The 14,365-nt window shown below is 47.2% G+C and overlaps 1 protein-coding gene across 1 annotated transcript in view; it reads right to left on the bottom strand.

Moving 5' to 3' along the window:
• Window positions 1-7,516: 7,516 nt before the first annotated feature.
• The window catches only part of hpse2 (heparanase 2 (inactive)), a 168,486-nt gene continuing 161,637 nt past the window's right edge, over window positions 7,517-14,365 (bottom strand). The window contains exon 12 of the mRNA XM_033034070.1: window positions 7,517-8,021. Within this exon, the coding sequence (XP_032889961.1) occupies window positions 7,856-8,021 (166 nt within the window). The 3' untranslated portion in view covers window positions 7,517-7,855. The remainder of the gene's footprint in view (window positions 8,022-14,365) is intronic.

The raw sequence follows: 14,365 nt of genomic DNA, 5'->3' as shown, positions 1-14,365 counted from the left end.
ACAGCCAATTACCCTACAAACCTGTACGTCTTTGGAATGTGGGATGAAATCAGGGCACCCAGAAAAAACTCACACAGGTCACAGGGAGAAGGTACAAACTCCATACAGATAGCACCCATAGTCAGGATTGAACCTGGGTCTCTGGAGCTGCAAGGCAGGTGGCGCAGCGGTAGAGTTGCTGCCTTACAGCGAATGCAGCATCCCGAGACCCGGGTTCGATCCCGGCTACGGGTGCTGTCTGTACGGAGTTTGTACGTTCACCCCGTGACCTGCGTGGGTTTTCTCTGAGATCTTCGGTTTTCTCCCATACTCCAAAGACATACAGGTTTGTAGGTTAATTGTCTTGGTAAATGTAAAAATTTAATTTGTATATTGTGTTCAGTATTAATCACATTGTTATAGAAAAGCAGAAATTCAGCTGGAAATAGTGCAGAGAAGAGTTATGAGGACTCGAGGGACCGAGTTATAAGGGGGGATTGGATGGACAAGCTGGGATATTATTCCTTGGCGTGTGTTCGAGACTGTAACACAGCTGCGACACTGTGCCTCCCATCTTTCACTGTCCACCCCATGTTTGCCGCTTATAATTTTATGTATTTCCAGTTTAGTTCAGTTTAGTTTATTGTCACGTGGACTGAGGTGCAGTGAAAAGCATTTTTGGTGCGTGCTATCCAGTCAGTAGAAAGACTATACATGATTACAATCGAACCGTCCACAGTGCACAGATACAGGATAAAGGGAATAACGTTTACTGCAAGATAAAGTCCAGTAAAGTGCGATTGAATATAGTCAAGGAGTCTCCATCAGGTCTCCACTCAACCTCCGACACTGTGAAGAAAACAATCCAAGTTTGACCAACCTCTACTTACAGATACTATCCTCTAATCAAGGCAGCATTCTGCTAAACCTCTTCTACACCCCAAAGTTAAAGAGCAGATTCATGTGTAGAGAGGAACTGCAGATGCTGGTATGTACAGAAGATAGACACAAAGTGCTGGAGTTTCTCATGTGGGTCAGGCAGCATCTCTGGAGAAAAAGGATGGGTGACGTTTCGGGTCGTGACTCTTCTGCATCGTTTATCTCCAGAGGTGCTGCCTGACCCGCTGAGTTACTCCAGCACTTTGTGTCTATCTTCAGACAATTTTATATACCTGGTTCTGTTTCAGAGAAAGGCCAAAGGTTTTTGCATTCATAAATTCATGTTCCAGGAGTAGTATTAGGCCATTCGGCGCATCGTCCACTCTGTCATTCACTCATGGCTGGTCTATCTTTCCCTCTCAACCCCATTCTCCTGCCTTCTCCCCTGACACCCGCGAACCCCTGACATTGGTGAATCCGATGCCTGTATATTAATCTTCCCGAATTTGTAAAAGTTTTGCACTTTCCTCAAACTGTGTCACGATCGGTTAGACTCCCTCTGACCAAGTCTTGGGACGTTTGCGTGTGGCGAAGGAATAACTAGCTTCATTCATCGGCTCTGCTCGCTGCCTGGACAGGCCTGGAAGCTCTCATCAGCGCTCAGCTGAACCCTACCCTTGTTTGTTTTCACTGCGTTGATCCTTTTTCCTCAGCGACCCTCCTTCAGATGTCTGATCTGATGAAACGTGACCACAAGCCGCAGTTTGACTGCTTGTGGCAGCGCAGACCAGTCACCCGATATGGGGTAATGCTCAGAGGCATCAAGTGGCCCCTCTTATTTTGTTAGACCTGACACTAGTGATTAACATCATTTCAAGAGACAAGGGGTGGTACACTGACGCAGCGGTAGAGTTGCTGCCTCACAGCGCCAGAGACCCGGGTTCAATCCCGACTCTGGGTGCTGTCTGTATGGAGTTTGTACGTTCTCCCAATGACCCTGTGGGTTTTCTCCGGGTGCTCTGGTCTCCTCCCACACTCCACAGACGTGCAGGATTGTAGGTTAATCGCCTTCTGTAAATTGGCCCTAGTGTGTAGGATAGTGTTAGTGTAAGGGGTGATTGCTGATCAGCACGGACTCGATGGGCTGAAGGGCCAGTTTCCACGCTGCATCTCTAAACTGAACCAAACTAAACTCGACACCGCAGCAATCAGCAGGCATGTCCTCGGGCAGGAGACAGGCCTGATGCCACAGGGTGAGGTGATGTTTGTCCCAGGAGTTCAGCAGGGGGGAGGAATTGGTAACATGAGACCCCCTCCACTCAAAGCTCGCCACCCCAAAGACACAACAGCTTGGTCCTCTGTTAATTGACCCACAGAGCTGAATTGATTTTCCCAGTGAAGACGGGAGGTGGAGGGGAGTCAGGGGACCAGGTGCAGTGTCTGGGGGAGATGGAGATTTATGCTGATTGATTCACCCAGGTTATGGCCGCAGGTTGGAAATGAAACCAGCCCCGAGGCAAGGGGAGGAAGATGAGAAGACATTTTATTTTATTTTCACTGATTAGTGGTGGTATGGAAGAAATTAACAAAAAAGGGAGCAAAGTATTTGTCTGACAACACAGTGGCGCAGCAGTAGAGTTGCTGCCTCACAGCGCCAGAGACCCGGGTTCAATTCTGCCTACGGGTGCTGTCTGTACGGCATTTGTACGTTGTCCCTGTGACCGCGTGGGTATTCTCCGGATACTCCTGTTTCCTCCCACACGAAGACCTGTGGGTTTGTAGGTTAATTGGTTTCTGTAAATTGTCCCCAGTGTCTGGTATCGTACAGTGATCGCTGGTTGGTGTGGACTCGGTGAGCTGAAATACGCTGTATTTCTAAACTAAACTAAAGTAAGATCCCATGGCTGTACTTTGATATAAAGCAGGCAGGTTCCTGGCCAAGATTAATCTCTCAGCCCAAATCATTAAGGAAGGTTATCTGGCCCTCATTGTAATCTTGTTCTTTGCAGGAGCTTGCTGCGTACAAATTGGCCGTAATGATTCCTGCATTCCTTCAGCGTTACACTTCCTCTACAACAGAGAGCTTTGGGTCGTTCTGGGATCAGGCAGTGGTGTGTGGATCGCTGGCCCTCTCCAATCACTGCCGCCTCCGTTGTATGCTGCATACACCATGCAGGTGGTGTTTGCCTCTAAGTGGGGATGAAGGGATGGCTCCAGCATCGTTTCCCAATCTAACTGCTCGCCCATGGCTTTCGTCAGGAAACCCCCGCGTTATTGCTTTGACAAGACAATGGTTCTCGGCTCTTCGACAGGGCGAGAAAGGGATGCCAGCAACATCTGCGTCCGGCCCAGGGGCGGGAGTTACTGCTCGCCCCGTCCCACCGAGACGCTGGCCTCCTTAGCAAGTGTTGCCTTGGACACTGATGGATGTTCCGTCCACACTGGTTACGTGTTCACCGTGTGAGTCTAAACAGAAAGTTCCCCACTCAAAAGTACCCCGACACAATAACTCACACCCACACTCACACACTCGCACACATGCACTCACTCACACACTCGCACACATGCACTCTCTCACACACTCACACACATGCACTCTCTCACACACAAACTCACAAACACTTTCTCACGCCTGCTCTCACACTCTCATACACACTCACACGCACACTGTCTCACGCTCCCGCACACATGGAAAGCACACACACACATACAGTAGACATTGGCACCGACACACACTTACAACACACACACTCTCACACACACATTGACAAAACTCATACTTTCAAGCGTGCACTGACAATACACACTGACAACAGACATTCACAACACACATGTGATAATGCACAATTGTGACACACATGTGCATGGTTGGGTTGGGCTGAAGGGCCTGTATCCGTGTTGTATGATTCAATTACTCTAAGTGTTGGTAAATGGGATTAGTATAGATAGCCGGCATGGATACGGTGGGCTGAAGGGCCTGTTTCCATGTTGTATGAGTCTCTGACTCCATCCAACTGCTTTAAGTATCATTGAATCATTGAATGAAACACATTTACTGTGTAAGTTCGAACAAAGCTGTACCAACAAATGCCAGGATATTGCAGCACTCAAAAGAATTAAAGTTTAGACTTTATTAAAAAAATGATTTGCATAATTTAATAGAACTTCAGTGCCCTTAAGGCAAAATAAAGTTGCCAGACAAGTCATACATAACTGGCAAACATGCTATATGGCATACTGCTAAAAATAAGCCTGGGTTATGGTGAGTATACGAGTTATAATCTTGAGAGACTTCATCTTTCACAGAGATATGAACATCTTAGTTAATACTTTTATATGCAAGACATCAAATATATTAAGTGTTGTTAATATTTTCTCATTCTGGTACTGCTAATTATATAGTAGGACATTTAACAAAAACATTATTTCATGTTATTAACTGTATGAAAGCAATGTTAAAATGCAAAGGGATTGAGTGAGGTCAAGGTGAGATTTGGAGACGATGGCTGGGATCAGCTGGAATCTGGGAAATGACATTCCTGGATCGGAACCTCGGAACTGCATGACGTTGGTCAGGCCGCATCTGGAGTATTGCATGCAGGTCTGGTTGCCGCATTACAGGCGGGATGTGGTAGCCTTTGGAGAAGTTGCAGAGGAGGTTTACCAGAATGGTGCCTGGATTAAGGAGTATCTGTGCTACACACCAGTAATTTACAGAGGTCAATTAATCTGTAAAGATGCTCATCCTTGCAATGTAGGAGGAAACCTACGCAGCCACAGGGAGAACATACAAACTCCGTACAGACAGCACCTGTAGTCAGGATCGAACCCGGGTCAATGACGCAGTTATGCCCCTGTCCCGCTTAGGAAACCTGAATGGAAACCTCGGGAGACTTTGCGCCCCACCCAAGGTTTCCGTGTGGTTCCCGGAGGTTTTTGTCAGTCTCCCTACCTGCTTCCACAACCTGCAACCTCCGGCAACCACCTGCAACCTCCGGGAACCGCACGGAAACCTTGGGTGGGGCGCAAAATCTCCAGAGGTTTCCGTTCAGGTTTCCTAAGTGGGACGGGCATAAGGCAGCAACTCTACTGCTGTGCCAGTGTGGTTTCTTTAAGTTAAACTACAAGAATTCCATTAAAAATTTTCCTTGAAGTCAAAGGTAATAATTTCTCTGGAATGTCGGAGGTCGAGGGGAGACTTGATAGAGGAATGTAAAATGATGAGAGGCATCAATAGGGTAGACAGTCAGAATCTTTTTCCCAGGGTGGAAATGTCCAACAATAGAGGGCATAGCTATAAGGTGAGTGGGAGAAAGTTTAATGGGGATGTGCGGTGCAAGTTTATTACACAGAGGGTGGAGGGGGCATGGAACGCACTGCTAGAGGTGGTAGCGGAGGCTGATACGATGGTGGCATTTAAGAGGCTTTTAGATGGACGTAGGGAAGTGCAGGGAATAGAGGGATATGGATCATGTACAGGCAGATTACATCACTGGAAATTATGTCAGCACAAACATTGTGAGCAGAAGAGTCTGTTCCTGTGCTGCCGTGCTCTATGTTCTGTGAATAGAAACTGAGGGGTGAAGTATGGGTAGGGGTAAGACAAATTCATAGATCCCATCCCTGTCCCCAAGTGCATCAGCAGTTGTGTGGAAGTGTCCTGATCCGAAACATCACCTATCCATGTTTTCCAGAGATGCTGCCTGACCCGCTGACTTACTCCTGCATTTTGTGTCATATTTTATAAACTGGCATCTGCAGTAGAACCTAGGAATCTTGTCTTGACTGTCGATCAGTGACGTGAGTTCAAATTCCAGCGTGGAAGTTAGGAATTTCAATTTCAAGTGATTAAGTATAATCTGGATTGAAAGGCTGGCAACAGCAACTCCCCCAAACCACTGTCATTAAAGTCACATCAATAGATGTGAAAACCAATGTCTGCTGATGCCACAAATCTGATATCAGGAAATGCGAGAAACATTCAGCAGGTCAGGCAGCATCTGCGGGGAGAGAGAGAGAGAGAGAGAGAGAGAGAAAGAGAGATTGGGGGAGAGAGGGAAAGAGAGAGAGAGAAAGAGAAAAAGAGCAAAAGAAAAAAGAGAGAGAGACACACACACAGAGTCAACATTTCAGTCCAAATCCTTCGTTGGAAGACTTCCATTGAAGTGCTCCTTGACCTGAAATGATATCACTGTTCCCTTTGACATGTTTCCAGCATTTTACTTTCTATTTTTGCTTCAGATTGAGGAACAGGTATTTTCCTACAACCGATCGACACGGCCCTGATCCGACCTCAGCAGCAGAACCCTGTCGAACATCTCTCGCACTTACTGTGGACGTTTTCTAACTGTGTATTTTTGCATGAAAGTCTTATTTTGGCTTTTCTTTTGCAGAATCTATGTGTAATTTATCAATGATTTATGTTTAATTTATGAATTTGCATGTTTATCTGAGTGATGCTGCTGCAAGCAAGGCTTTCATTTACCTGTACCTCACCCTACTTGTACAGATGACAATAAACTCAATGACTTCATTTGAGTCTGGGGTTGCACGTGGACCGGAGCTCGTGACTGGGATAATCCACGTCACTGAAAAATATCAAGGATGTTTTACAAATTTTTACGAGGATGTTGCCTGGGTTCGACATCCTGAGCAATCGTGAGAGACTAGGACTTGGAACGCAGGAATGATGAGAGGTGATCTTACCGACGTGTCCAAAATCAAGAGAGGAATAGATCGGGTAGATGCACAGAGTCTCTTGCCCAGAGTAGGGGATTCAAGAATCAGAGGACATAGCTTTAAGATGAGGTGGGGGGTGGGGTGGAGAGATTTAATAGGAACCTGAGGGGTAACGTTTTCACACAAAGGGTGGTGGGTGTATGGAACAAGCTGTTGGAAGAGGTAGTTGAGGCAGGTACTATCGAAATGTTTAAAAAACATTAGACAGGTACATGGATAGGTCAGGTTTAGAGAGATATGGGCCAAACGCAGGCAGGTGGGACGTGTGTAGATGGGACATGATGGCCGGTGTGACAAGATGGGCTGAAGGGCCTGTTTCCATGCCATATGACTCTATAATATAAACTCTTATATCAAGGAACCAGATGGGTTTTGAAGACATAGTCGTCATTACTGATAACAGAATTTCCTAAAAAATAACAGTTTTAATTAATGACTTGGTGTTAAACTCTGGAGTGCTGAAGTAAGATTTGATTGAATTGATTGATACACAAGCCGTTCTGCTCACTGAGTCCATGCCAACCATTGATCACCCATCCAAACTAGTTCTGTGTTATTCCACATTTGTATCCACGTCCTACCCTCTAGGGACAATTTACAGAGACCGATTAGCCAATGAATCTGCACTTCTTTGGGATGTGGGAGGAAACCGGAGCACTCGGAGGAATCCCACATGGCCATAGGGAGAACGTACAAACTCCACACGCGGACAGCACCCGAGGTCAGGATCGAACCTGGGTCTCTGGCGCAGGTCTCTGGGTCTCTGGCGGCTCTACCAACTGCACCACTGGGCCACTCCATTTGAACGCCTATTTCCACATCACTAAGACCGTCTGTTCAAGTTGCCTGGACCCTGAGAACTTATCAATGTGGGATCATGGACATTACCACAGACCTTGATTGAAGTGCTTTTTTCCCCCCCTAGAACTTAATCTGGTTGGGTAACCCATATCCTACAGCTGTAATCCATGAATCTGGGATGTTTCCCTTAGTCCTATTTTGGAAGGATGGATCAACATCACAATCCCACTGTCTTTCAGGTGAGAGCTGATCTCAACCAGAGGAACCAACCAACTCTGAACAACATGGACAAGAGAGGGGGGGAGACAGTGATGTCCACCTGGAGGAGTCTTCCCAGATCCTGGCTTCAGATGATGTTGAGGGAAGGGATGGAAACAGTCCGCTGTTAATTCTCTTTTCTTGTTTTTAGCATCGCTGGAGGAGACGGAGGCAGCTTCTCGGACGCTGGGCCGCTCGGCTACCGAAACTTGCAGGAGGGCGCATTTGCATTCTTTACCACGTAGAAGCCAATGGAGAGAGGTGGGATCACCACCATCCTCCCCGCTCGAAGAGTTCTTGGTTTCATTTCAGGAAAGGTTTCGTCGTCTTCCATCACCAAGGGACGACCGTTCAACTGGACTGACCTGGGAGTAAAACAAGACCACCGTCAACGGGCACATCGGCTGTTCAACGCTCACGCTGTCTCGGAGACAGTCTTTGGATAATAAAATAACATTCATAAGTCAAGAGTGTTATATGTACCAAATCGGAACAATGAAATTATGTAGAATTATACAATACGGAAACAGGCCCACTGGCCCAACTTGTCCATGCAGACCAAGGTGCCCCATCTAATCTCATTCAATCTGCCTGCGTTTGGCTCATATTTTCCTATCCATCTACCAGCCCAAGTGACTTTCAAATGTTGTTATTAACTACGTCCTCTGGCAGCTCGTTCTGTATATCCACCACCTTGTGAGTGAACATTTGCCCCCCCCCCCAGGTTCCTATTAAATCTTTCCCCTCACACGTTAAACCCCTTGCCGTCTGGTCCTTCATTCCCCTACTCTGGGTTTAAGACCCGTGCATTCACCCCATCTCCTTACCTTAATTATTCCAGGTACATGAACCGTAAAGGTTTAGAGGGATACGGGGCAAATGCGGGCAGGTGGGACGAGTGTAGATGGGGCATGTTGGCCGGCCTTGGGCAAGTTGGTGCTTATGACTCTATGACTCTATGACAGTGTGATGCTGTATGGACTCTATGATTCTCACAGACTAATCGATGGGGTTTGGTCATAGCTCCCACAATTATTCCCCCTGCTTCTCCATTGACCCTGTCGTTGATACTTGCCCTTGCCTGTTGAGAGGGACACTGAGCAGCAGCAGTGCCAAAATAAATAATGTATCTTACAAAGCGCTGTAGGGCCACAGTGTGAGAGAATGGAGACAAAACACTGAAGGCCAGTTGCAGGAGAGAAAATAAATAGGAGTAAAAAGGTAGATTGATAAGTATCCATGGGGGGAAAGGGCAGCCATAACACCTCAGGAGGGTCACACGCAGTTCATGAAGGCTTTCGCAAAGTGACTCGACTAGAGAACTGAGCAAAACACAAAGTGCTGGAGGAACTCAGCAGGTCAGGCAGCATCTGTGGAGGGAAATGGACTGGCAACATTTCAGGTCGAGACCCTTCTTCAGACTGTCGAAACAAGGAACTGCAGATGCTGATTTTCCAAGGAAAGGCATAAAATGCTGGAGCAACTCAGTGGGTCAGACAGCATCCTTGGAGAACATGGTTAGGTGACATATCAGGTTGGGACCAATCTTCAGTCTGAGGTGTCCCGACCTTAAACATTGTCTGTCCATTTCCCTCCACAGATGCTGTCTGACACCGCTAAGTATATAAGATCATGAGGGTATTAAGTAGGGTAAATGCGCAGGGTCTTTACCCAGTGTAGGGGAATGAAGAACCATAGGTTTAAGGTGAGAGGGGGGAAGGATTTACAGGAATGGGATCCTGAGCGGCAACATTTTTACACAAAGAGCAGTGGGTGTATGGAATGAGCTGCTGGAGGAGGTAGTTGAGGCAGGTACTATCACAACGTTTAAGAAGCATTTGGATAGGTTGAGAGGAATACGGGCCAAGCGCGGGCAGATGGGATGAGTGTAGATGGGGTACTTTTGGCCAGCGTGGGCATGTTGAGCCAAAGGGCCGGTTTCCACACTGCAGGCCTCGATGACTTTATGATCCACTGAGTTTCTCCAGCACTTTGTGTTTTGCTCATGATACCAGCATCTGCGATCTCTTGCGTCCCCAGAACAGAGATCATCATCTATACTCTCTGGGGAAAGTGCCACTCAGCTGAAAATCGGATGACTGATACCCAGCGCCTGTGCAGCATTGAAAAATAATTGAAAGCAGCTGCTGAGAAGATAACATTATTCTTTGTTACGTTCCATGAATAACAATGTCGTGAGATGTTTTGAATGATCTCTATCCACATTTGGAATGAGGTTTGCATAAGCTGCTGATGGCAAACTTTTACACTGATCATGGATAGAAACCCCGGGGGGGCATGGGGTGCACGTCCCCTCCATGTTTTGAGAGGTGGGGGCCAATCCCTCTCCCCCCCCCCCCATGTTTTGTAGTGCGGATTTTGAAATTCGGTGAAAAAAAATCTATTAAAAATCTCCGCTTTCCGTGAGACAGTGGGGATGAGAGAAACGTCGGTCAGCAGGCAGTGGGAGGGAGGGGCGGGACATGATGATTCGGCACGATGATTGAAGGAGGGAGGTGTCAGTCAGAGGCGGAAGTAGGGGGGGTAAGACTTAGGATAGAGTGTGGTGATTGGAGGAGGGAGACATTCTGGTGGAGCAAAGATCATAGAGCGGAGCTTGATTTGGCCCGTTTGTGGGGCCTTTCATCGCCCGGCGTGGCTTAAAATCGGCTGTGGGATCCTCCATCGCCCAGCGGTCAAATTGCTACGTCGAGGCCATCGAGGCTCCCGATGTTGAAGCCCCTGCCGGGCGATGGAAGATCCCGCGGCCAGTTTTAAGCCGCGCCGGGCGATGAAAGGCCCTGCGAACGGGCCGATTGAAGCCTGATTGGGGCGGACGAAGCTGCTGTTGCTGGAATTCGGAGTCGGTCACCAACCAGGTCAGCTCCCGATGTTACCGTCTGCAGGGCCCACGGCTGAAGCCTCTGAAGTCTCGCTTTTGTGTGTGCGCGAGCGTGCACGTAGCCACCAAGGAATTGTGTTTCCCCCTCCCCAGCGATTTCCGCCCCTGGCACTGATGGACATTTTTCATGAAATGAATTTGAAAAATTAATGAGCGAGTCCAGGCAGAAAGCTGAGAGAAGTGATTCCACCACACATTCACCAACCAGCACAGGGGGAATGTCTTTTGTCTCTTGATGTTTTCTGTGGATTGGCTTTGAGTCTTCAAAGCCAATGAATTCTCTGGGATTTAAGTTCATAAGTCATAGGAGTGATCGCTGGTCGGCATTGACTCGGTGGGCCAAAGGGCCTGCTTCTATGTTGAATCTCTAAACTAATCTAAACATGCGGGTTTGTAGATTAATTGGCCTCTGTAAAATTGTCCCAGGTGTGTAGGGTGGGTATGAAAATGGGATAACATGGAGCTAGTGTGAATCGATGATCGCTGTGGACTCGGGGGGGCTGAAGGGTCTGTTTCCACGCCGTACTTTCAATTCAATGATGAAGAGGGAGAGGTTAGGTCAGATGGAAATTCCTGGGATGTCAGTCTGCAATCTCCATACACTGGCCAATGGCAAACATAAGACTATAAGACATAGGAGCAGAATAAGGCCATTCAACTCATCGTGCCTACTCTGCCATTCAATCATGGCTGATCTATTTTTCCCTCTCAACCCCATTCCACACTGAATGACTCCAGTGGCCAACTGAGTTCCTCCAGCACTTTGTGTTTTGCTCAGGATTCTAGCATCTGCAGTCCTAAACCTTTTGACACTCGTACTAATCAAGTATCCTGTCAATCTCCGCTTTAAAAATACCCAATGACTTGGCTTCCACAGCCGTCTGTTGCAATGAATTCCACAAATTCATCACCCTCTGGCTAAAGAAATTCCTCATCTCCATTCTGAAGGTACGTCCTTTTATTCTGAGGCTGAGCCCTCGGGTCCTAGATTCTCTCACTAGTGGAAACATCCTCTCCATTCTAGCATGACTTTTCGCTATTCAGTAAGTTTCAATGAATTCCACTTCATCCTTCTAAACTCCAGCGAGTACAGGTCCAGTGCCGTCAAATGCTCATCATCTGTAGCCCAGTGTAGCCTAAATATGGTGTAGAAATGAATTCAGCTTGCCAGTGTAACGCTCTATCCCATATTTATTTCCAAAGGACATTTTCTGAGGCCATTTGGCCCATCAAATATAAGCCAGCTCAGAGCAACCAAATGGCCCTCCTCCTCCCTTAATTTAAAATGAGCGGGGGAAAGTTTTAATAGGAATCTGAGGAGCAACGTATGCACAGAGGCTGGTGGGTGTATGGAACATGCTGCCAGAGGAGGGAGTTGAGGCAGGTAGTATCACGACATTTAAGAAACATTTAGACAGATACATGTATCGGATAGGTTTAGAGGAATCTACCTGATTGGAGACTCTCGGACTATCTTTAATCGGTTTTAATGGATTTTATCTTGTACTGAACGTTATTCCCTTTATCCTGTCTCTGTACACTGTGGATGGCTTGATGGTATTCATAGAGTCATGAAGTCATAGAGTCTTACAGCGTTGGCCCGACTTGCCCACATCGATAAATATGTCCCATCTATACGACCTATCTGCCTGCATATTACCCATATCCTTCTAAACCTGTCCTATCCATATACCTGTCTAAATGTTTCTTAAACGTTGCGATAGTACCTGCCTCACCTACCTCCTCCGGCAGCTCGGTCCATACACCCACCATCATGTGTAGTATTTTTGCTGACTGGATATCATGCAACAAAAAAGCTTTTGACTGTACCTCAGTACACGTGACAATAATGTAAACTAAACTAAGATGCCACCTGCCATGAGATGGCGGTAGATTGCTATGAACCTCACTTGGTGTCATGTTCCTGAGCGAATCCATCCGGCGTTCCCATGGGAACTGTCTGTGTCCACCCCTATAGTGCACAGAAGATACAGATACATAGAAAATAGGTGCAGGAGTAGGCCATTCGGCCCTTCGAGCCTGCACCGCCATTCAATATGATCATGGCTGATCATCCAACTAAGTATCCCGTACCTGCCTTCTCTTCATACCCCCTGATCCCTTTAGCCACAAGGGCCACATCTAACTCCTTCTTAAATATAGCCAATGAACTGGCCTCAACTACCCTCTGTGGCAGAGAGTTCCAGAGATTCACCACTCTCTGTGTGAAAAATGTTTTTCTCATCTCGGTCTTAAAGGATTTCCCCCTTATCCTTAAGCTGTGACCCCTTGCCCTGGACTTCCCCAACATCGGGAACAATCTTCCTGCATCTAGCCTGTCCAACCCCTTAAGAATTTTTAAAGTTTCTATAAGATCCCCCCTCAAACTCCTAAATTCTAGCGAGTATAAACCGAGTAACTCTGCGGGTCAGGCAGCAGTTCAGGAGAGAAAGGATGGGTGACGTTTCGGGTCGGTATCCTTCTTCAGACTGAAAATAGAGGGGAGGGAATTACAGGTAAGAAAAGGCCAGAACAAACAAGGGCTGGCAACAGATGGAGCCCATCATGGGTCATTGTTGGCTGGGGCAGAAGTGATAATGAAGGGATACAGGGACGTGAACAGTGGAACGAGTACCACGACTAGGGTGGGGGAGTGGGGGTGGGGGGGAGAGAGGATGCAGAGATTACTTGAAATTAGCGAGATGTTCGTACCGCAGGGTTGCAAGCACCCGCGCAGAGGAGTGGCGGACTAGGAAAGCACACCTCTCTGTCAACTGCACCATTGGGACCCATGTATCGCTTGCAGACAAAGGCAACTTCAACAGAGCCGTTCTGGGTAAAAATATCACCTCTCGGAATCCACCAAGAGTCAAGAGGGTTTACTTGTCATTAGTACCGTGTCTGCGGCCAGGTGGTGCAGTGGTAGAGCTGCTGCCTTACAGTACCAGCGACCCGGGCTCTATCCTGATTGTCTGTATGGAGTTTTACTTTCTCCCTGTGACTGCGTGGGTTTTCTCACCTGTGCCTCCGGCTTCCTCCCAACACACCAAAGACGTACAGGTTTGTAGGTTAATTGTCCCTAGTGTGTGTAGGATTGTGTGAGTGTAAGGGGTGATCGGTGAGTCGAAGGTCTTGTTTCCACACTGTATCTTAGAACACAGAACAAGTCAAATTCTTACTTGCAGCATGACAGGGCTGAACACAGAGTACCTATAGATAGCATAACAAACACAAAAAAGTTCAATAGATTATAAAATGATTAGTGCAAAAGCCAAAGCCTGAAGTCTCCAGTGTAACCAAGATAGTTCATAGCTAATGTGTGTAGTCTTCAAGAGCTTGTTGGAAAGGAGCTGTTCACAATTTTCAGATTACTGTACCTTCTTCCTGATGGCAGGTGTGAAATGAGAACGTGTCCACGGTGGTGTATGTCACTGATAACGCTGACTGCCTTTTCGAGGCAGCAACTCCTAGAGATCCCTTCGATGGTGGGGAGGTCAGTACCTGTGATGGACCAGGCAGTGTCCACCACTCTCTGTAATCTCCTTCATTCCTGGGCATTCAAGTTGCCGAGCCAGGCCATGGTGCCTACCTGTCGAATTTCAAGAGTATTTGTCGACGTACCGAATCTTGAAACGCCTCAATTTTGGGTCATGTGGTTGGAGATCCCATATAAGTTCATAAATTATAGAAACAGAATTAGGCCATTTGGCCCATTGTGTCTACTCCACCATTCAATCATGGCTGATCTATCCTTCCCTCTCAACCCCATTCTCCTGCCTTATCCCCATAACCCCTGACACCCGTACA

This window comes from Amblyraja radiata, chromosome 15, assembly GCF_010909765.2.
Source record: "Amblyraja radiata isolate CabotCenter1 chromosome 15, sAmbRad1.1.pri, whole genome shotgun sequence".
NCBI classification, from domain to species: Eukaryota; Metazoa; Chordata; class Chondrichthyes; order Rajiformes; family Rajidae; genus Amblyraja; species Amblyraja radiata.
Note: the sequence above shows the minus strand (reverse complement) of the source record. Positions and strands in the feature narration are given on the sequence as shown.